The 24,111-nt window shown below is 34.8% G+C and overlaps 2 protein-coding genes across 2 annotated transcripts; both read left to right on the top strand.

Annotated features, from left to right (window-relative positions):
* Positions 1–347: 347 nt before the first annotated feature.
* On the top strand, positions 348–12,265 carry EMB2734 (ARM repeat superfamily protein). Its single transcript, XM_012211689.4, has 20 exons — positions 348–1,820; positions 2,550–2,753; positions 4,652–4,756; positions 4,860–4,925; positions 5,036–5,200; positions 5,506–5,580; positions 5,687–5,841; positions 6,889–7,024; positions 7,107–7,176; positions 7,262–7,389; positions 7,475–7,531; positions 7,799–7,984; positions 8,082–8,174; positions 9,178–9,263; positions 9,360–9,426; positions 9,505–9,571; positions 9,669–9,805; positions 10,653–10,744; positions 10,848–10,914; positions 11,665–12,265. The coding sequence occupies exons 1-20, from the start codon at positions 591–593 to the stop codon at positions 11,824–11,826; spliced, it is 3,348 nt and encodes a 1,115-aa protein (XP_012067079.1). The 5' UTR covers positions 348–590; the 3' UTR covers positions 11,827–12,265.
* An 8,440-nt stretch (positions 12,266–20,705) lies between these two features.
* On the top strand, positions 20,706–21,824 carry LOC119371495 (uncharacterized). Its single transcript, XM_089724001.1, has 3 exons — positions 20,706–20,818; positions 20,925–21,168; positions 21,378–21,824. The coding sequence occupies exons 1-3, from the start codon at positions 20,706–20,708 to the stop codon at positions 21,822–21,824; spliced, it is 804 nt and encodes a 267-aa protein (XP_089580127.1).
* Positions 21,825–24,111: the final 2,287 nt, after the last annotated feature.

Raw genomic sequence — 24,111 nt, 5'->3', positions numbered from 1 at the left:
TTAGAAAACATGTTAGCCAAATATATTAAAATAAAATTTAGCGTATAATTTTTAAAAATTAAATGCTAATTAAGTGTGATTTAGTTAATTTTCTCATGTTTTATAAAAGATAAAGATATTGGAAGGTTTTCGATTGTATTTCTTTATAATGTTATTCCGATATATTTAATCTCTTACCATTAATATTTTTTTATATACTATAAATAAAAATATTAAAATTAAATAATCTATTTACACTTTATTTTTTATACCTGCCAATAAAATAAATAATCAACTAAAGTTAACACACATTAATCATTACAGTTGCACACAAAATCCAGCTAATCTCCCATTCAATCCCGCCTCTCTCTTACTTTGCCCTAATAGTCTAATCCCTCGCCCTCTGGCCTTCGTTATAATCCCCTCTCCTTCCATACTCTTTCGCTCTTTCCCCATTTCCCCCTCTCTCTCTCTCTCTCACAAATCCAAAGAGGGAGACGTTTTATTTTTTATTCATATTAATAATAATTAACTGAAAAGAAAAACCTAAAACAAAAGAAAAGAGCCACCACCACCACTTCTCAGCCTCCAAACCCTAATTCCCCACAACCATGGACGAGTCAACTCAGCAACTCCAACAAGCTCAACTCGCCGCCATACTGGGCCAAGACCCTGCCCCTTTCGAAACCTTAATCTCTTCTCTTATGTCCTCTTCCAACGAGCAGCGATCGCAGGCTGAGCTCGCTTTCAACCTCTGCAAGCAGAACGATCCTGATTCTCTCTCTCTCAAACTCGCTCATCTTCTTCAATTTTCTCCTCGCAACGAGGCTCGTGCTATGTCCGCCGTCCTCCTCCGTAAGCTTCTTACCCGTGATGACGCTTATCTCTGGCCTCGCCTCACGCCCGCCACTCAGTCTTCTCTCAAATCTATTCTTTTGACGTGTATCCAGCATGAACAGAACAAATCAATTGTTAAGAAGCTATGCGACACCGTATCTGAGCTGGCCTCTGGAATTTTGCCTGAGAATGGCTGGCCTGAGCTATTGCCGTTTATGTTTCAGTGCGTGTCTTCTGATTCGCCGAAACTGCAGGAATCGGCGTTCCTCATTTTCGCTCAGTTGTCACAGTATATCGGTGAGACGTTAATTCCATTTATAAAGGAGTTGCACACGGTATTTTTGCAGTGTTTGGGATCGTCTCCTAGTTTTGATGTGAAGATAGCTGCCTTGAATGCGGTGATCAATTTCATTCAGTGTTTGAATAGCTCTTCTGATCGGGATAGGTTTCAGGATTTGTTGCCAGCGATGATGAGGACATTGACTGAAGCTTTGAATAATGGAAACGAAGCTACAGCGCAGGAGGCCTTGGAGCTTCTTATTGAGTTGGCAGGTACAGAACCGAGATTTCTGCGGCGGCAGTTGGTCGATGTGGTGGGTTCCATGTTGCAGATTGCTGAGGCTGAGAGTTTAGAAGAAGGAACTCGGCACCTGGCGATTGAGTTTGTTATTACTTTAGCCGAAGCAAGGGAGAGGGCACCTGGGATGATGAGGAAGTTGCCGCAGTTCATAAGCAGGTTGTTTGCGATATTGATGAGGATGTTGTTGGATGTTGAGGATGATCCCGCATGGCATAGTGCAGAGACTGAAGATGAAGACGCGGGCGAGACTAGTAATTATAGTGTAGGACAAGAGTGTTTGGATAGGCTGGCAATTTCGTTGGGTGGAAATACTATTGTTCCTGTTGCATCTGAGCAGTTGCCTGCATATTTGGCTGCTCCAGAATGGCAGAAGCACCATGCTGCCCTCATTGCTCTCGCTCAGATTGCTGAGGGTTGCTCCAAGGTATATAATTTTTATTCGTTTGTAGTGCCATGTTGCTTGATTTACATATTGCTGCAATTTTTACATAACTTAGGTTGCTTTAAACGATATAATTTTTATTATATTGCATTAGGTGTGATTGGGATGTGAATTCTAAGAAGAATTTTTAATAGTTTCTTAATGTTAAATATCTGTTTTATGGTATTGGGTCAGAACTTTGCAATTATTTTTTAATTGCAATGCAAGTAGTAGACAAATGGAAACTAGTTGCATACTTCCTCGATCATGGATAATGTGCCTCACTTTGCTTTGAACAAGGCATTCTTGTATCTTGATAATGCATAGAGATGTAGATAGTGCGATATGATGGTGAATAGAAAAAAATATTCCTTCACATCCCTTTGTGGCCTATCAAACTTGGAATATATGCTTGGTTTTAATTGCCAGTTAGACACAATGCCTTTCTCTTTAGGAATGTTAATCAACTTATATGCTTTTTCTCTGTTTGGAAGCAAATTGGATATTGATATGAGCAGCTAGGTAAAATGTTAAACAAAATGAAAAAATGATGTCCAAAAAAGAATGTTAAGAAATGTACTGAATTAGATTATTTGGTCAGTCTTTGAAATTTCAAGGCTTCTATGTGCAACCTTATTTGTATCTTTTGGTAACTATAATGAAATCACTATTCATTTATCAGATAGACACTCTATTGATATTCATGATCTTTACTTTGTACTATTGCTGTAGGTGATGATAAAAAATCTGGAACAAATAGTGTCAATGGTTCTGACCTCGTTCCATGATCCCCATCCCCGTGTAAGATGGGCAGCTATTAATGCAATTGGGCAATTGTCTACAGACTTGGGTCCTGATTTGCAAAATCAATACCATCAAAGTGTGTTGCCAGCACTGGCGGCTGCAATGGATGACTTCCAGAATCCACGAGTGCAGGTTAGTTATTGATACTGTGTTTGTATTTTTCTGGGTTGTTAATTCTGTACTGGTATGGAGTTTTCCTTTGGAAAGGAATTTGCTTCATATGATACTATGGTTCAAGTATGGTTGTAAGTCTCAGCCCTTCCTGACAAATTAAATAGCAATGGTTGCATCTTTTTGGTGCTCATGTGAACATTGTCTAATAATGTGCAAGGGCTAGGTAATATAATTTTTTTGAGCGTTATGATTTTCTAGAACGGCACATATGAACACATGCATCATCCTGATATGGTCCCTTGTGATCTGGTTAGGTTACAATTGAGAGGAAAATCCCTATGTTGATTGACTTGAAACTTGAATCTGTTGCTCTTTCTGTGACGTACAGCAAGAACTACAAAACCTTAATCTCAAATTAATGTGGGTTGGATATGTGAATCCTTTGTTTTCATTATGCTCTATTTCATAGCTTCTGTCATTGTGACATGTGGTTATATATTAAGGGCTCAGTCTTAGAGAATCCTATCAATTCAACGAGAACTTTTTGGGATACTGCTTGCTTTTCATGCTTTTACTCGTAAATAGTAAGTCATTCAGTTTATGGGAAGCAAGTTAACTGCCCAGTATCCCATATCTGCCTACACACAAACCCATTAAACTCGAAATATAGGCACATGCCTAGAAGAAACAACTCAATTAGATAAACAAGAACTACTAATAAAGTAAAGATAAAAACCAAGGATTAATTCTAGTTTTCACCCCCCATTCATTTCTTTTTCCATGCATACTTTTCTAGACTTGCATCCCAGCTGCTTAACTTTTTCTGACGATTTTCTCTCGCTGGTGCTGGGTTGTAGAACTTTCCATAATATATCGCAATACAACCTGAGATTTCAATTTCCTTCTTTTTTCTTGTTTAATTTTTTTGGCTACTAATTTATTTATCTCTTCATATGTTCTGCTTTTTGTGTGCCAATTCATAGTTTCTGTCTTTGACATATAGAAGAAATATGCTACCCTTCAGAAAATGCTTCATGACCATATGATTTTGAACGCTCCTATATCAAAGTGTTCTACATTCTGTACAAATGTAGAGAAAATATGCTACCCTTTAGAAAGTGCTTCACGACGGCATTACTTTTGAGTTGGCACTTGACTGAAACTGCATCTGATAACTTTTCCTAGCCAGATTTTCTGTAATTAAGATATATTTTTGTTGTTGGAATCGAAGGAAGTGCTTGATTTGACAGATTGGCTCTCACATGTGTTGTTGGATAACCTATAAGGTTGCTATAAGGTTGCATGTACTCATGTGTTAGGTGGTGGTAATGTGGCTACTGCATCATCTCTTGTTCATTAGTTGAATCTCAGTTTCAGGCATGGAAGTTCTTATTTTCATTCTTAAAAGAACATGTTGGTGTTTCAAAAATGTAAGTTATGCAGAGCATTTTCTGTTGTCATTGATTTGGGAGATTGGTTTAATAAAAAACTTGGTGCATTTCAGGTCAAGTTTTAGGTCAAGTGAATGAGCACTTGACAGGGTCAAATAGTCGTATATTTTTTTTGCCAAGAAAAATGTTTGACTGCACTAATGAGACTTTCTGATTATTGAAATGTTTGAACATGAATATATCATTTTTTAACCTTCTCCCGTTTTTCATTTCTCCCTTTGGAGGGTTAATTTCTTAATTCTTGTTTGCTAGAAGAGAGTTTAACAAGTACTCTTAGAGATATTGGTTTATATCTCTTATTCTGTAAATGGTGCTCCATTCTCTTTTCACCATGTCATACATACAACATAATTATGCTCTCTTTTCTTTGTAAATTCAACATTTTAATTATTATGTTGTTCTGCGTGTTGAAGATTATGCTATATTGTTGCAGCTATGGATTATTCATTGAATTCTTTGTGACAGGCACATGCTGCTTCAGCAGTGCTCAACTTCAGTGAGAACTGTACTCCGGAGATTTTAACTCCTTACTTGGATGGAATAGTGAGCAAATTGCTTGTACTTTTACAGGTACATGATAGAAGTATTATTAACACGTTTTATCATTGACATGAATTCTCTTTGATAAAATGAAAATGTCCTACTTTTTTATTCTACATACTATGGACTGCAGAATGGAAAGCAAATGGTGCAAGAAGGAGCCTTGACTGCCTTGGCATCAGTTGCTGATTCATCCCAGGTAATCTAAAGGCCGTTTTGGTAATAATGATTAATAGTAATGTCATTGTCATTGTTGCCATCACTATTTTAGTTAACTATAACTTTATCTAACTGTATCTGATACTGTAGGAGCATTTCCAAAAGTACTACGATGCAGTTATGCCATACCTGAAAGCTATCTTAGTGAATGCAACAGACAAGTCTAACCGCATGCTTCGCGCTAAATCCATGGAGTGCATTAGTCTTGTTGGCATGGCTGTTGGAAAGGAGAAGTTTAGGGATGACGCTAAGCAGGTACACCCTTACATCTATGGAAATCTTTGTGATTAACCACATTCCATCGAGAAATTTTTGCTACTGAGCTACAATAACTTAAACCCATATACATTCAGTAGAAACATAGCATCTCAATATTTTAAAACCTTTTTTGTACCCATGTAAGGGAAGACGTCAATGACTTTTCCTTGATTTCTTTCTTTTATCTGTTGGATTCTTATTCCACAAACTGAAACATATTTTCACCCTTTTTGGGACAAGGAATTGTTTGATTTCCCTGTTGATTTTTGGTGTGACTTATTTGTTTCTTCTGCTTTTGCAAGGTTATGGAAGTCCTTATGTCTTTACAAGGATCTCCAATGGAGACAGATGATCCAACGACAAGTTACATGTTACAAGTATTTCCTTTTCCCAAAAAATGATCATGAAATCAGTGACATCTTTTCTTGTTGATTTTCTCATTACTATTTGTTGTCTTATAATGGTTACTTTATAATGTTTTAGGCATGGGCCCGACTTTGCAAGTGTTTGGGACATGATTTTCTTCCTTATATGGCTGTTGTCATGCCACCCCTGCTTCAGTCTGCTCAACTCAAGCCAGATGTAACCATTACATCTGCAGATTCAGACAACGATATTGATGATTCTGACGATGAAAGGTATTATCTATTCTCTGGATCTTGATTTACCTCTGATGGAAAATGTACTTGTGTCAACATGTGTATTTTTTGAAAATACGCGTTTATATGTTTTAATAGTCTGGAAATTTTCCTTTATGATTTGTATTTTTTTATTTTTTTATTTTTGAACTTTGAATTGCATGAATCAACTGATTCATTTTATGTTTTCCTTATTGGCTTGAAGGATAGTTCCGTATGCATGATTCTGCGAAATATTGTGGCATGAATAGTTTCTCTTAAGTTCCTACCCACTCTCTCTTACAAACGCTGAGAATGCATATGTATGCTTATAATGACACCTGCATCCTCACTTAAGGCACAAGGACTTGCGCCTCAAATGTACACAGGCAGGTAACCTAACTGGGGGTTGCCTCTGGGTAGAGGCACACGCCTTTTTCGCACCTTGGTGCAAGAAACAAGCCTTCCTATTTTTTTTTTTTTACCTGAACACTTATCTAGGTTTTTTAATAGCAAGCTGTCCAGCTAGCATATGTTTACATAATTAAATAAATAAATAAGGTGCAACAAAAAACCATTGTTGTGCTTTTGCAATCCAGCCTTTGCTCCATCTAGCACTCAACTCCAGCAATCCAGCCTCCAGCCAGCAACCATTAAAATTTGTCTCTCTCAATTTCTCTTCCTATATTTGCTTTCTATTTTTTTTTTCTTCTTTCCCCCCAATTTCTCGATGCCACATCCTTCTCTCTTAACTCCAATATCTTAAAATATAAGTTACACTTTTTTTTTTAATGTTTGTTTTTTTTTTCTTTTTTCTTTTTTTCCCTTGATACGTTAAAATATAATTTTCAGTTTTATGTGTTGTTGTTGTTGTTGTAGTTGTTATTATTATTCTTATTCTTATTTAGTTTTTGCAACACACCTCACTTGGATTCACACCTTTGCTCAAAGGCTTGCACCAAGGCTCCAGTAGCCCTTTTTGCCTTTAATTATTATGATTGGAACACATGGATTCATGGTTATTTAGTATGAAAGTACATTTCGCTGAAAGTTATTGTCATGTTACAGTATGGAGACCATCACCCTTGGGGACAAAAGAATAGGGATCAAGACTAGTGTCCTGGAAGAAAAAGCAACTGCTTGCAACATGTTATGTTGCTATGCAGATGAGCTTAAGGAAGGGTTCTTTCCATGGATTGATCAGGTTGGTTTCACTGAAAAATATTATCTCTCTTGACATTTCCAGCTACATGAAAATGATAAAAAATTGGAAAATTTGCCTTCAGGTTGCCCCTACTCTAGTTCCTCTTCTAAAATTTTATTTCCATGAAGAAGTCAGGAAAGCAGCCGTTTCAGGTATCAAATTGTTTTGTATTTGTCTTTTCCTTAATGGTCTAATTGGGGATTAAAACTCTAACGCAAATGCTGGATCTATTACTAGCAATGCCGGAACTGCTGTGTTCTGCAAAATTAGCTGTAGAAAAGGGGCTGGCTCAAGGTCACAATGAGTCTTATGTAAAGCAGTTGTCTGACTATATTATTCCAGCTTTGGTGGAAGCATTACATAAGGTGATTATATTTTCTTTGTCTAGTTCTGGCATAATAATATGTCACTTCGTAACTGAAGTTTTTTGAGTTGCCATTTTGATTGCAGGAACCTGATACTGAGATCTGTGCAAATATGTTGGATGCATTAAATGAATGCTTACAGGTTTGTTGTATGATGAGATTAAATTTTGCCATTTCCTCTGGGGCTTATGTGGCTAGAAGATTGGAAATTTGGGAATATTCTACTTTTACATTAGATACAACACAAGCATCATGGGGTTGAAAGTAACTATTGTAAATCTTCCATGATTGATGATAGTTTTTACAATTAAAGAAAAGTTAAAAATATATTTGGGAATCATATCTTTAGAATTAGTTGTATTGTGAAATCTCTGAATGTATTTGACTAGTTTTGTTTGTCTTCCTTTAGATATCTGGAACACTTGTTGGTGAAGGTCAGGTGCGATCTATTGTGGATGAGATAAAACAGGTTATAACTGCTAGTTCTAGTAGGAAAAGGGAGAGAGCGGAGAGAGCTAAAGCTGAAGACTTTGATGCTGAGGAGGGAGAGTTGATTAAAGAGGAAAATGAGCAAGAGGAGGAAGTTTTTGACCAAGTTAGTATATATAGCAGACCACTTTCTAAGTAGGATGTCTATTCATAATCTGTTGTACTTCATTTTTTCCTACTGTAATACTCACTTTTGTTTCCAGGTGGGTGAAATCTTGGGAACTTTGATCAAAACATTTAAAGGCTCTTTCCTGCCTTTCTTTGATGAGTTATCAACCTATCTAACTCCTATGTGGGTAAGTTTCCCAACAAAAATACTAGTGGTGTAGCAAATACCTCCTCTGATTTTTTTTTCCCTGTACTTAAGTGTTCAGTCTATTTACCTTTCTGGTGTAAAAGGTGACTATTAATAGACCTTTTAATGTGGCTTTGAGGTAATCTAAAATGCAAAATTAATGACATCAGAAAACAAGATATTTTGGGTTTTTGTTTTGCTGGTTTTTTGTACTTTGAGTTACACTTGCGACTTGTGAGCTCAAATTTTAATATAGGATTTGAGTTTTACTTGCCACTTGTGAGCATAAATTATAATGTAGCATTTGAGTTATACTTGCCACTTGTGAGCACAAATTTCTTGGCATATATACTTTTATGATTTTCAGATTTTTCTTAAACAAATTGTTTGACTGTTAGTACTGATACTCTATGGTTGAAGGTGGACTGGACTGAATTTTAAAGCTAGCTTATGCATGTTTCACCTTTTTTTTTTTTTCTTTAGAAAAGGGAAGACAAGAAGAAATATTAGAGGAATAAGAAGTGGGGAGAGGGGGGAGGGGGGGGCAAGGGGTTAGGATTTCTCTGGGAAAGGCCCCCATACCTGAATCCATGACTCTCACTTGAGTCCTCTAAGCATACCAAATCAAACCTAGATGGTGTGTGTCTTGTGGATCTTTAGCAGCCAATCTGTTGGTCTTGTTTATTCTAGATGGGAGTCCAATTATTTAATTGTCTTCAAAATCTTGCTATTGGTTTTTATTTGCAATTCCAATGTCTGAAATTATGGATGAAAATTTCCAAACTAGAAAGCCTAATTCAAAATTTGTCTATTCCTTATGATGTTGTACACTTGTACTTAGTAAAATTTTAAATGAGTAAAAACTTGAAACCATGTGTCCGATGGAGACATCTACTACATTCTAGTTTGTTGACGTAAGTGGTACTCTAGTGTGTTTTTTTTTATTATTTATTTTTTCAAAATGAAATTCTCGAGTTATTAGCCTGACATCTCTCATTATTTAGGGCAAGGATAAGACAGCTGAAGAGAGAAGGATTGCGATTTGCATTTTTGATGATGTAGCAGAGCAATGTCGTGAGGCAGCTCTTAAGTAAGTTCTTTTAGAATGGACATTGCGGAGTACTGATTGATTGATTCCATTAATAACGCGTGATTGATTCATATTGTTTGAATCTGGTTTGTATAGGTACTATGATACATTTTTACCATTCCTATTAGAAGCATGCAATGATGAGAATCCTGATGTTCGGCAGGTCTGTACTGACTAATCTCCAACAATTATACGTCTCAGGTTGTTGAGATTCTCATCTACTCTTATTATTATTTTCCAGGCAGCTGTATATGGACTAGGAGTTTGTGCAGAGTTCGGTGGGTCTGTATTTAAGCCTCTTGTTGGAGGTAACTGTCTGCACCTTAGAGTTGTTGATTTTGATTTTTAATAAGGTGATATAATTTCATGTGCTATGGGGTTAATGTTTGTTATTGGCTTCGTCAGAGGCTCTTTCAAGACTAAATGTTGTGATACGGCATCCTAATGCTAAGCAACCTGAAAACGTCATGGCATATGATAATGCTGTTTCTGCTTTGGGGAAAATTTGCCAGTTCCATCGTGAAAGTATTGATTCATCTCAGGTACTTTAATATTTATTTTGTATTTTTTCACCATATGGAAAATTAGATACATTATCAGAGGATATCCAATGATCTATTGAATATAAACATCTAATAATAATGGGCTTAGTAGAAGCTTGTTGCAGTAGCAGTACTGCTATTTATGACCCGCATTATGCTTGATGCTGTTGTCCCCTAATTGTTCCTTCTGGGTTATAGTATCCATATCACCATATAAGTGTTCATGCAATTGTGATTACAGCAAATTGGATGTCAAATGCAACACAAGTCAATACTGTTTTGACAACATACTTTAGAACAGTGGCTAGACAATAATTTACTTTTGCACATAGTCCAAGCAAATGCAGGATTTCCTTTCCCAGTGCAGGAAGAGCTCGATGCTGTAAGAATTGTACTTATACATGACCTTTTCTATGTTTTCATGCGATGAATGTTGGTCAGGTGTTAAACATACACATCTTGTATGGACTGTAATTTCTGATTGTCCACCTGAGCAGTCATTGCCATTAGATGTAACTCAAACTGAGACTTGAGTCGAGGAACAGAGAAATCTGTGATTAGTACTCCTTTCTTTTTCTTTTACACCTTTCAAAAAATTTGGCTAAAGGGAGAATTTTTGTTCCCTTGTAAATAGGAGAAAAGAAATGAATATTTCATTGAGTTGAGGTAGACGAAATATTGCGCATTTGAGGAAATGCATTGGTGAATGATGTTTTTCATTACCCAGAGTTGTTTGGAGTTGTGATATATCTATGTAGTTTTTTGGGTTTACTACTGGAATTTTCTTGGTAGTTTGTTGTCATTTTTAACAACTCTTGTAATTTGTATCTGTCTTGGTGTTTGGCAGGTTGTACCAGCATGGTTAAACTGTTTGCCGATAACAGGTGATTTGATTGAAGCAAAAGTTGTTCATGAACAGCTTTGTTTGATGGTGGAGAGGCAAGAATTTGATTTCTCTATGCTTTTTCATCTTGTTGCTATTGATTTGTCTATTCTTCATTATGCTTTTACAATTTATTCACATCTGGGCATTCATCTACAGGTCCGACAGTGAACTTTTGGGCCCGAATAATCAGTATCTTCCTAAGATTGTTTCAGTATTTGCTGAGGTTAGTTAATCATTTACAAGTTGATTAAGCTCCTTTCATTTGTTATTTTGACAAAATTGCAAGATAGTTCCTCTTCCTTTTTTTTTTTTTTTTGTTTTTTTTTTTTTTTTTTGGGCGGAATGGGGGGGTGGGGGGAATTATAGAGCTTCTTGTAAGTGGCTTTGGCTCTCAATTTAGATCTCATTTTCCCAATATCTGATCTAATGTTCACCAGAATCTGGACACTTTTAACCTACGGTTGTGTCTTATGTCTCGTCTAGTGATATCGGAACAAACGGTATGAATTCTCCTTTCATGACTTTGTACTCCCAAAAACTGGATTGAACAGGCTGGACAAACCGAGTCATTTGCAAATTAGTGTATTGGTACTCTTAAATCCTCATCTGGTCAAATCTGACTAAATACCTATCTATCTTGCCACCTTAACCATTAACTGTCAACCCAACCTAGGTCGCGATTGACTTGAGTATCATGTGATGGGATAGTTCAATTTAATATATTTTGTTTGATATTTAATTGTTACTATACCCTTATCAGTCTGTTTCTAACCTTGTCGCAAGTTCTGATCAATGAGTTTGATGGCTTTTCGGTCATTGATTGCCTTCAATATGTTTGATTATTTTTGTGTAGGTATTCTTACAAAATTTTGATGCAGTGAACATTTCAAATAATTAAATGCTTATACACCTGTAAAGTTTGTTCTTAAAACTGTGAAATTGTGTTATTGAGAGGAAGTTACTGTTATCATAGGTTCTATGTGGTAAGGATCTGGCAACGGAACAAACTGCAAGTCGAATGGTTAACCTGTTGAGGCACCTTCAGCAGACTTTACCGCCAGCAACATTGGCTTCAACATGGTCTTTGTTGCATCCACAGCAACAGTTGGCATTGCAATCCATTCTCTCATCGTAGTAATGCCAATCTCCGAGACTGTATGTGTGTGAGAATATTTATTACCCATTCTTTTCCATAAGATGGTTTCTCCCATCAATTTGTTTTTGCACGATGTTCTGCAGCAACGACATCCTCGCATCAGTTGGATTGAGTGTGAAAGGCCATCATTGCGATTGAAGTGAATCCTTTTTTGTAGAATGTGTATATTATTTACAAGTGTTAATTTATAGTTGGAGGAAGAAAGAGAGTTTAGGTATTTGTGGTTTGGGTTGGTATTTTGTTATCATTCTTTTCTTTTCTTTTTAGTTTTTATTGGCGCAGTTAAGGCAATTCTTGTCGCAGTTTTGGTCATATTTGTGTTCAGTTTCATACCAATTTCCAGATTGTGATCATGTATGGATTGGAATTTTGAATTTTGGAATGTGATTCTTTCATTGTAGTTGCTATTTTTCTTAAAGTTTTTTCCATTTGCATTGATCTTATTTATTTATTTATTTGATTTGAAGTGTTAAATACTGGAACTTGATTTAATTGGTTGTAAAATATGTAGGGCTAGATATCATTAAATGCAATAGTATAAATGTCAAACATGCAAATATTATCATTAATTGTCTTTGAAAATCATATTTTTCATTCTATATATACTTGGACTATATAATGTCCACGGGAAGAGGGAAAAAGTAGTCCATGGAAAGAGTAAAAAATATAGTCTATGCTAAATAAAAATATGTATTATATTTATATTTACAAGGACGATTTAGAATAGTGAATATTAGACTTTAAATCACATTTGATGATATTTTGAAATAAAAAAATGATTTAAATTAAGATACTTAAGTTAAATTGTAATTGATTAAGTTATGGTTAGGTACATTTAAAACTAAAATTCAAATATCATGATTGTTCTTGTAGCTTGTCTAAATCACACTTGAAATTAAATTAAATTAAACTAAGGCTTCGTTTGTTTCCGTAAAATAACTTGTTGAAAAATATTTTCTATAATTTTTTGTTGGTTGGGGAGTTTAGGAAAATAAATTAATGAAAAATATTTTCCTGATCAAAGTAAAATTAAGTCATTTTTTAAGGAAAATAACTTTTCATTTTCAATAGAGTAAAACATTTTTCAGATATTGATAAACCTTATAAATCCATATTTTTTAATTTATTAATCATCACAGTCACCACTACCAGTCACTATTTATCATCGGCCACCACCGACGACCACCACCACCGGCCACCGGCTGCTTTCATTATTTATATATTTTTTCATTCTTTTTATATTTAACAGTAAAATTTAAAATTTTTATTATTATTAATATTTTTTTATGGTCTTATGAGATAAAAAATTTAATATTTTTAACTAATTTTCAATATTACAACTAAAGAACGGAAAATAAGTTATTTCAAAAATATTTTCTATAAAAATATTTTTCAGCAGGTTATTTCCCTGCAAGTTATTTTACAGAAACAAACGAAACCTAAGATAATCTAATTGAAACTAAATTAAATTGCATTTTATTAAATTATATTTAAAAATTTTATTCAATTGAGATATTCTAATTGAAATTAAATTAAGTCATACTTGAATTTAGATAATTGAAATTAAAACATTCTAATTAGAACTAAATTAAGTCGCTTGATTAAGTTACACTTGGAATTTTAATGAATTGCGACACCCTAATTGAAATTAAAATAAATCATACCTAGTCGGACTTGGAAGTGAATTAAACTAAGACACTCTAATTTAAATTTAATTAAGTCAACTTTGATCATATCACATTAACTTACATTTGAAATTAGTTAAGATGCTTAAGGTAGAATTGAACTAAGTAACAAATGATTAAGTTATACTTAGTTTCAAGTTCTATATAGAGAATGAAATTAAGTTACTTTGATTGAATTACACTTGTAACACTTGAAATTAAATTAAATTAAGACACCTTAATTGGAATTAAATTAAGGTACATTTTATCACGTTTAAATTTAAATTAAATTAAACTAAGAGACCTTAATTAAAATTAAATTAAGACACACTTTAAATTTTATTAAATTAAAATATCTTAGATGAGATTAAATTAAGTCATACTTGAAATAAAATTAATTTAAGTTTGAAATGACCTGAAAAATTATTTTCAAAAACTTTTCATTTAAAATCTAAATATTAATTTTAACCAATCACATTTTAGGATATCATTAGATTTAAAATTTATAAAATTTTGCTTTGTGAATTATTTAAACAAATATCTAATAATAAATACCTTGTTAAAACCAAACTTAAAAAGTTAATTAAACCAACTGAAAAGCCACAAACCGAAAGGAAACCCAAGCAAAGAATCGAGCCAAACCAGTCCTGAATCAAACCTAATCATTCCCTAACACCTAAACCAGAACCCTCTCTACCCCTTTGAACGCTAACTATTCCTAGAATTTCATTTGACGAGAGTGGATTTGTGGTTCAGGCTTACTATAGGCCTCAGGGGTCTAAAACATACTTGGGCCCTAGCGCCGTCCGACACATGATTTCGGGTGGTGATAAAGTTAAAATACCTAATTATATCACTTGATTTAGCCAAACTTGAAATTTTATTCAATTGGGATATCCTAATTAAATTAAATCACACCTAGTCGTACTTGAGAATAAATTAAATCAAGACATTCTAATTGAATTAAATTAAGTCAACCTCGATTAAATCAAATTATGAATTAAATTAATTTATAATATCCAAACCGAAATTAAATTAAGTAACGATTGATTAAGTCACACTTAATTTCAAAATCTATCTAGATGATAATTCACCTTGATTCATCCATGTTTAGTCACATTTGAAATTAAGACACCCAAATTAAAATTAAATTAAGTAATAATTGATTAAAGTTACACTTGAAACTAAACTTGATTGAGCTACACTTGAAATTTTATTCAATTGAGATATTCTAATTGAAATTAAATTAAATCAAATTTCACTAAGTCACTTGAAATATCGTTAAATTGCAACACCCTAATTGAAGTTAAATAATGATAACATATATATAAGCACATACACTAAATTAGAACTACATTACATCACATTTGATTAAGTCATACTTAAAATTTTATTAAATTCAAAATAATATTAATAGAAATTAAATTAAATCAAAGTTGATTAAACTATATTTAAAAATTTTATTAAATTGCTACACTCTAATTGAAATTAAATTATATTAAAATTAATATAATGTGTGTTAAAATTTTATGAGAGAGGTTTAGTGGAGGAAGAAGAGAATGGGAGAGAGTTTTGCTTGAGTTCTGATTATGAATTTTTGTAGGTTGATTTTGTTTTTCTGATTCAACCAGTAAAAGTTTAAGCCATCAAATTCTGGATTTTTGTGGTTCAACATAGTTTTTCTATGTCTGATTTGGTGTTCTCTAATGATTTTCTTTTTTTTTTTTTTTTTTTTTTTTTTTTTTTCATTCTCAATCGATGAACTCCATTGGTTGTTGGATTTCTACATATTCTTTGCATATTTTTCTACGTATTTATCATATTTTCTGCATATATCTTGTTTTGCATTTTTTTTTTTCATATTTTCTGCATATAGCTTTTTTTTATTATTATTTTTGGGGCTACTTCAAATTTCTGGTCATTTTCTTGAACCAGTTTGTCTATAAAGAATACCTTTTTCATCATCTTCATGAGACGTTGAAGGAAAGAAAAAGGAAAAAAAAAAAAAAAAACAAAACAAAACAAAACACCGGGAAAGCCATGTAGCTAGTCTTAACGAGCGTCACTCACTTTTACTTGTGTTTGAAGGACACGGACGCTGTCCAAAACAAAATAGGTCAAATTAAAAAAAAAAAACATTTATTCTAAAATTTAGATATATTAATATTCAAACATTACATTTAAAGTTAAGGTTTTAAATAAAAGAATATTTTAGTGGCCCCCACTTGAAAATGTTGGTTAACTTAACCTAAGGCCCCTATACACGTCGATCGTAAAGGACGAAGATGAATATACTGATTTGGAATTAGTAACACAAAGAGATTATAGTAACACAACATATCACAGATTTGGGATCAACAGTCAAATCCTACCTCTGCGACTTGTCGTTGGAACTAAAGGCGTCATGGAAGGCTTGATTAATTCTAACCTAGGCAAGGCCACGAATAAAGCAACAATACTTGATCTCATCAGATGCCATCTTTTTTTTTTTTTAACCTTTGATCCAAAGAGGGTTGGTGACTTCGGGTTTAAAAGAGAGAACTGAGAGAAGGCGAGAGATGTTGAGAACGGTGCGTATTGGAGGTTTTGGGTTAAGTTAACCAAGGTTTTCAAGTAGAGGACTCTACCAGTATACTTGTCTCCGGTGTCCCTTCGATTGCTTTCACTTTCAACTTCACCGGCGGCCCCTTGGATGGAGATTTCCATTATTTTGCTGCCCCTGCTTCTGTTTTCGTTGGATATTGCATTGCCCGTTCTTGTGCTTCTGCTTTCAATGACAGGAAGAAGATAGAAGAACAAGAAGAATGGAGTTCAACATTAGTCATTAGGAGAAGATGTAGGGCTCTCTATCAAACCCCAAGCGGAGTGGTGTGTTTGTTGCTAGAATTTTCGATGGCTCAATTTTTCTGCCGGTGTGCACGGTAGCGGCAGCGGTGGCGACACAAGGAAAGATGTAGTGCTGTCAGTTTTCATCAAGTAGGCTACAATAGGGTTGAATTCATGGAGTCCAATTGGCGGCCTATTTTTTTGACTTTCTTTTGCAAATTTTGCGGTGGGAATGTAACAGTAAGGAAAAAAAAGTTCATATTTGAATAAAGTGACTTTTACTTTTTCACCTAAATTACTTTACCTACTAAAGGATCAAAAGAAACAAAAATAGAGAAGCTTATTGTCAAGTCAACATCTCCATTTCTCTTTTTGACAAACTTTACCCCTTTTTGCAAAAGGTCTCTCTTTATCATTATTATGTCTTGCGCCTTTTTCGCATGTGAGCTATCTTGCGTCTCTTTCGATGAGCAGCTTTTTATTTGATCAGAGTTGTCTTGCGTCTCTTGCATGAGCAGTCTTTTATTTCAAATTATGGCTAGTTCTTCTGTGGCTCCGAATGAGGTTCCGAACCTTGTAGCATTAACGATTGAGGATGATGAGGATGCTATCATTGATGCCCCAGCAATACAGGAGAAATCAGTTGATTATTCTCTATGTTTGGTGGGCCGTCTTTTGTCTGATCGAAGAGTGAATTTGGGTGCTATGAAGTCCACCTTGGCTGGAATTTGGCAACCAGGTAGAGGAATCCATTTTGAGGAGATTGATCCAAAGGTATTTTTGATTCGTTTCTTCCATAACGTGGATTTTAATAGAGTTTCGAATGGGTCGCCTTGGACCTTCAACAACTAACTTTTTATGATTGAAAAGATCAAACATGGACAAGATCCTCGAACTGTCGAATTGCTTTTCGTGGAGGTCTGGGTTCAAATCAAAGGAGTTCCGGTGGGTATGATGATTGAGCAATTTGGGAAGCAGATAGGTGATTTCATTGGGAAATTTATTTCGTTTGACGCTGGTAAATCAGACAGGGAGAGGAGGGAGTATATGAGAATCTGAGTTGCTATAGACATTCGAACACCGATCAAAAGTTGGAAGAAGATGAGGAGGGTAGACGGACGTATCTTCACTGTGACTTTTTCCTCTGAAAGACTTCCACGTTTTGTTTCATATGTGGTCGTTTAGGTCATAGTGACAGTATCTGTGAAGTGTTGTTTCAAGTCGACGGCGAAGTGGAAAGGGGTTGGGGTCCTTGGCTCAGGGCGAATGTCCGGCAAGGAGGTGCTGCAGCTGATGATTGGCGCTAGTTCCGTGACAAATATGGTAATAAAATTTCAGATAACCCGTATGCTGGTTCCGTGATTGATGCTTCTGTGCAGTTGCATGCTCCTAATGGTTCAAAGGATCAGAACTATCCTTTAAATTGAAAGTCAACTTACCATTTTCCACTGCAGCTAATTTATTTGAAAATGGATCGAATAATGGGCTTGTGTCAACGGATTCTGCAGGTGTAGTAATTGATTTGGTGGGTCAGAATTTAAATGAAGATGAAATGATGCTTGTGGCAGAAGGCAAAAAAAGGGCCAGGGTTGACCATGTGATTATTTTGCATGACTCTGCAGTAACAAATATGGAGGTTGTGGATGACTCTCTTGATGAAAATGTTCTTGGAGTTCATTCAGATGCTATCCTTGTTCCGGTAGGACCTGAAAAACTAGGCCCACCAAAACACCATGAATATTCTTTGTTGGAACTGTCGAGGACTTGGCAACCCTCGAGCAATAAATGCACTTAATGAATTTATTCAATGTCATAAGCCAACTGTTATTATCTGAAACTTTAGTTGCTTTGAATAAAATAGAACAGCTCCATTGCAGACTTCATTATGATTGTTGTTTTGCTGTGGATGCCATGGGACACAGTGGTAGTTTAGCCATTTTGTGGAATTCTCTTGTTAACTTAGAAGTTATATGTTATTCTTTAAATTTTATTGATATGAAAATTGTTGCAACTGAAGGTTTTATTTGGCGCCTCACTGGCTTTTATGGAATGCCGGAAAGATACTGTAGACAAGCTTCATGGAATGTTCTTTGCTCCTTAGCTCGGTTGGAAAATGTCCCCTGGCTAATTTATGGAGATTTTAATGACCTAATGTACGCTGAAGAAAAGAAAGGGCGTCTTCCTCATCCACCATATTTATTTCTCGGACACTGTGGCTGACTGTGGTCTGGTTGATTTGGGAATGTCGGGGTACCCTTTTACTTGGGCTCACGATCGTGGTCAACATTAGGTGGAGGAAAGATTGGACAGAGCTTTAGGAAATGTCTTTTGGCAGAATCACTTTCCTAATTATCAGGTTCAGAATTTAGTCTCAAGTAAGTCCGATCACTCTTCTCTTTTAATTCTTACTTCTCAAGAATCGAAAATCGAAGGTATCAACGTTTTCAGTTTGAAAATATCTGGCTAGAGGAATCTAATGTGGATGTTGTGGTTAGAGAGAGTTGGACTAGTTATGATGGTGTTGATATAACGGGGAAGATAAAGGTTTGTGGTGACTGTTTACAGAGCTGGGGTAAGAGACTCAAGCTTCGGTTTAGACAGGATGCAAAGCAGTTGACTGTGCAGCTTGAGAACCTTCGGCTCAGTGGGAGTATTGAACAGTTTGAAACTGTGCAGCGTAAGCTTGATGATGTTCTGCACCGTGAAGAGGTCTTCTGGTCTCAACGAGCGAAATCCCTTTGGTTGAAATCTGGGGATATGAACTCTAGGTACTTCCACGCAACTGCTAAAAAACGGAAGAAATCTCAGCAGATTTTTAGGCTGAAGGATGCTACTGGCGAGTGGATAAATGACAGCAATTTGTTGACAGGTATGGTCAGGGATTATTTTGTTAATCTTTTCGAGCCAGGAGATGTCGACTTAAGTCCTGTTGTGGATTTATTTTCTCCTTTGGTTTCGGATAATGATAATACTATGCTACTTGGAGATATTTCAGTGGATGAGGTTAAATTGGCAGTGAAGCAAATGCATGCGAATAAAAGCCCAGGGATGGATGAACTAAATCCTAGATTCTATCAGAGGTTTTGGGATATTGTGGGCCATGATGTTGTTCAAGGTTGTCGAGACTGGTTCAATGCAGGTGTTTTTCCGGATAATCTAAATGATACCTTAATTGTGTTGATTCCAAAAGTAGAGGAACCAGAGGCAGTGAAGGACCTCTGACCTATTTCACTTTATAATGTAGTTTACAAAGTCTTTGCTACGGTACTGGCGAACAGGTTGAAGACCATTCTACCTCGTCTTATTTCATTATCTCACTCAGCTTTTGTCCCAGGCCGATTACTTTCAGATAATGTGTTAGTTGCTTTCGAGTTAATCCACTCTATGCAAACAAGAATGAAAGCTCGACAAGGAGCTTGCGCACTGAAAGTAGATATTTCTAAAGCCTATGACAGAGTTAATTGGTGCTATCTACAGACTGTTATGCAAGGATTGGGTTTTAGCCAGCGTTGGGTTGACTTGATCATGTTGTGTGTTTCCTTTGTTAAATACTGGGTTGGAGTGAATGGTGATGAGGTTGGCCCAATTATCCCAAAAAGGGGCTTGAGACAAGGATGTCCATTATCTCCCTATTTGTTTATACTCTGTGTTGAAGGCCTGTCAAAGTTGTTTAGTACGTCTGAAAATGAAGGTCGTATCCAAGGCTGTAGAGTATCGAGAACTGCTCCTCGGTTATCTCACTTGTTTGCAGATGATAGTTTGTTCTTTTTTGCGGCATCACGGATTCAAGCTCTGGAGATTAAACATATTCTAATTACTTATGAAGCAGCCTCGAGTCAAGCAGTTAATTGGCAAAAATCAGGTATTTTTTTCAGCTCTAATACTTCTGCAGTGGATAAGGATGCTGTTAAAGGGGTTTTTGATGTGATTGCTCCTTTGAACCATGGAAGATATCTCGGCCTGCCCTCATTAGTTGGTTAGGACAAGAGGCGTAATTTTTCTTTCTTAAAGGATCGTGTGAGGAAGTTGGTTAGTGGTTGGAATTAGAAACTTTTATCCAAAGCGGGTAAAGAGGTGCTAATAAAGGCTGTGGCACAAGCTATTCCTTCATTCTGTATGAGTGATTTCCTTATACCAATATCTATTTTAGAGGAGTTACAGAGGTTAATGAATTCTTATTGGGGAAGATGAGATGGTTGAGTTGGGAAAGGCTGCGTGTAGCGAGGGAAGAAGGAGGTTTGAGTTTTAGACATCTGCAAAGCTTCAATCTAGCCATGCTAGGAAAGCACTGCTGGAGACTTTTACATAATACAAACTATCTCTTTTATAGTTCTTTCAAATCTAAATATTTCCCAAGTGGGGATTTCCATGGTGCAGGCGCTGGCAGAAATCCAAGTTTTGTATGGAGAGGAATTTGTGCAGCTAAGGATGCTATTTGTTCAGGTTTTCGGTGGCGAATTGGCGATGGCCAATCAGTTAATGTCTGGACTGAACCGTGGCTACTGAGGGATAATTAGTTTCGAGTTAACTTGCCTATCCTTCCTGGTTTTGAGCATATAAGGGTTTCAGATCTTATTTTGGCACAAGGGGTCATGCTTGGAATTTGCCACTGATAAATGGTCTTTTCAACCCTTCAATTGCTGAAGCTATTACCTCTATTCCTTTAGCTACAACCGTTCAGGACAACATCCTTATATGGCATTGGACATACTCAGGGATATATTCCGTCAAATCTGGAGATAGAATAATAGCATCTCATTATGTGGAAACTGAAGAAGCTTGGCAGTCGGGTTTTTGGAAAACTCTTTGGTCACTGAAAGTTCCGACGAAAGTGAGGCATTTCCTCTGGAGGTGTTGTAGAGACATTCTGCCAGTTAAAGCAACTTTATAAAGAAGGGGATTGGAGCTTGATACAGGATGTGATTACTGTGGTGCTGCTGAAACATTAGTCCATGCTCTTGTTGAGTGTCCAAGAGCAAGTTTTGTTGGCAGTTTTTTGGTGTTCAGCTCAAGATTGGAATTTTTCCAAATTTCTTACAGACGTTGGAACATTTCCACAAGGTGTGGGAGGTTGAGTTCTTTGAGAGTTTTATTATGGGACTTTGGAGTGTTTGGTTGAGCCATAATGAGTTGAAATGGGACCAAGTAGAAGAAGGACCTTATCATGTGATTACTCGAGCTAGAAGCATGCTAGCCTCTTGGAAGAAAGCCCAGCTGAAGTCGTCTGATTCAAGTATAAATGTTTTTGCGAGTAATCAATGGCTCCCGCTACCGGCTAGCACCTTTAAAATAAATTTTGATGCAGCTCTTCTCCCCTCTGTTGGCCATGGAGCTTTTGGTGCCGTAATTTCAAACTGTCATGGCGGATTTGTATCAGCAGCAACGTCATCATTGCAGGGTTGTTCTTCTCCAGCATTAACAGAAGCTCAAGCGCTAAGAAATGTTTTATCCTGGTTGCTGTCAGACTACTCTAGTTTACAGTTTTAGGTTGAAACCGATTGCCTGCAAGTTTACTATGCTATAAGGAGTTCTGTCCAAAACTTATATGAGTTTAGAGTTGTCATCTCTAAATTTAAGTTACTCTTAATCCAATTGCCTAATGTCACTTTGGCTTGGATTAGAAGACAAGCTAATGATATAACTCATGTTTTGGCTAAATCAGTTCCTAGTGGGGCTTGTTTTCGAACTTAAGATATTGTTCTCGCCTGTATTGCTCGTTTCTTCTCTTAATAATATATGAGCAATATTTCAATGTAAAAAAAAAAAAAAAAAAAAAAGTTTTCAAGTAGAGGCCATTAAAATATTTATTTACTCTAAATCCTAAGCGTAAATGAATGTTGGGTCCTAATATATTAAAATCAGTCATTCTATAACAAGTCAAAATGTTAAGGATATTTTTGACCAATAAAATATAGGGATTTATACAGTTACGCCGAAAGTTACAAAAAAAAGGAGGTGAAAATTGAGCATTTTGGATGCAAAATTTAGGGGACATTTTGAGCGTTCTTTTTTTTTTTTTTTTCTCCTTCTTTTTTTCATATTGGAGTCCTGTGGAAAGGGAAAAAGGCCAAGTCAAACGGTGCCTCATATGATTATGCTGAACTTTTGAATATGTGGGCTTAATAGGTGTAAAGAAAAGGAAAAGAAATATGATAGCTTAACATTCAACTTATTGGTGTATAACTTATATTCTTTTATTTATAGTTTGATACTCTTTATGTTCTATAATTCTTATCATATATATTTTTTTCTTTTATCCTCGGGTACTATCTTGTTTTTTGCAGGTCAAAATTTTTTTAAAAAAGTGAACTTTTATGTATCGGTTGCTTGACCTTTTGCTTTAAGATTGTTTAGTTCTCTTTTTTAATGGGGTCAAGGCAATATTTTCAAACCGAACTAAATAGTCTGTCGGTCTGGATGCGAATCCGATTTGATTTAATATCTAAAAGTGAACGACTTAAAAACAGAATAAAAATGATAAAAACTGAAAACAAAATCAAAAAACTAGATTAACTCGTAAAAAGTCATTTTTTGGTTTTTAATAAAAAAATAATTTAATTAATAACCAAATTCTTCAAGAATCAAAACATATTCATAATCAAGAAACCTATAATTACTCCAAATTAAATCCACAAATAACAAAAATTCAAAATAACCACTAAGATTTAAATCTTCTCCTCCTTATATATATATATATATTATGGAGAATATTCTATTTTAAAAATTTATATTTTTTCCCAATACATTAATTTGGAATCTACCTATTAATTTATTTCAATAAATAACATCATTTATATGAAACAAGTTTTCAAAAAAAATAAAAAAGAATAATTTTCACTCTATCATCTATATTCTCTAGCATTTTTTTCCTTTTCCTTTTTATATTCCTTCATAATTATCATTTTTTAATATATGTAATTTTTACTGTCATATCACTGTTTCAATTACCAGATTCGATAAGTGATCTCCCGTTGAAATAAAAATTAAAATTGAGTAACTAAAAAAATTACAAATTGAAATTATGTGATCCAAATAAAACTAAGTGACTATTGGTACAATTTACCCGAAATTAGAGTTTTGATACAATGGCTCTAGTTGAATATAAAAGTTTGATTAATTTGAGAAAAATGTTAGAGCTTCAATTACTCTTTTTTTTTTTTTTTTTGGGCAAATAAGGCTACTAAATTTATTAATTTTGGTTGGGTATCATTTTCTGAAATTTTATTCTTTAAAATATAAAATTTATATATATATATATATAATTATTGTGTTATATATCATATAAAACTCGTGCTAAATGGTCCAACTTGAATTTAGCATAACTTTCACTGTAGTATAGTAAGATGTCTAAAATGTCCTCAATAGGTTAAATACAGTGAATTTTACACACAAAATACATGGGAGTATTTAAGAATTTTGCACCACAACAGTGAAAGTTCTCAAGTTTAAGTTGAGTCAATCATATTTTTCAATATATATATATATATATATATATATATATATATAGACACATATGTCTTCGAATTGTAAATTATTTGTCATCAAATTGTGCATCAAATATTTATTTACTTAAGTATAAAAAATAAAATATTATTTATTTTTATTTTCGGAGATTGTGGCATGAATTATGATATTAAACTACGGTATAATATTGATCTTTGTCAAATTCTACTTAATTTTTGCTAAATAATTAAAAGAAATTAAAATTCAAAAGTCAAAAGATGAGTTAAAACGAGTTGATCCATACTAATTATGACTAGTCATGATGCCTATT

Source organism: Jatropha curcas, chromosome 7 (genome assembly GCF_041381405.1).
Source record: "Jatropha curcas cultivar XTBG-Jc1 chromosome 7, XTBG_Jcur_1.0, whole genome shotgun sequence".
NCBI classification, from domain to species: Eukaryota; Viridiplantae; Streptophyta; class Magnoliopsida; order Malpighiales; family Euphorbiaceae; genus Jatropha; species Jatropha curcas.
Note: the sequence above shows the minus strand (reverse complement) of the source record. Positions and strands in the feature narration are given on the sequence as shown.

Excerpts from the sequence above, each read along its gene's own strand:
- EMB2734 (XM_012211689.4), top strand. The coding sequence starts at position 591 with ATGGACGAGTCAACTCAGCAACTCCAACAAGCTCAACTCGCCGCCATA. Across the intron at positions 1,821-2,549 it reads TTGCTGAGGGTTGCTCCAAG|GTGATGATAAAAAATCTGGA; the intron begins GTATATAATTTT and ends CTATTGCTGTAG. Across the intron at positions 8,175-9,177 it reads CCTATCTAACTCCTATGTGG|GGCAAGGATAAGACAGCTGA; the intron begins GTAAGTTTCCCA and ends CTCATTATTTAG.
- LOC119371495 (XM_089724001.1), top strand. The coding sequence starts at position 20,706 with ATGGTGCAGGCGCTGGCAGAAATCCAAGTTTTGTATGGAGAGGAATTT. Across the intron at positions 20,819-20,924 it reads GCGATGGCCAATCAGTTAAT|GGGTCATGCTTGGAATTTGC; the intron begins GTCTGGACTGAA and ends TTTTGGCACAAG. Across the intron at positions 21,169-21,377 it reads CACTGAAAGTTCCGACGAAA|ACGTTGGAACATTTCCACAA; the intron begins GTGAGGCATTTC and ends AATTTCTTACAG.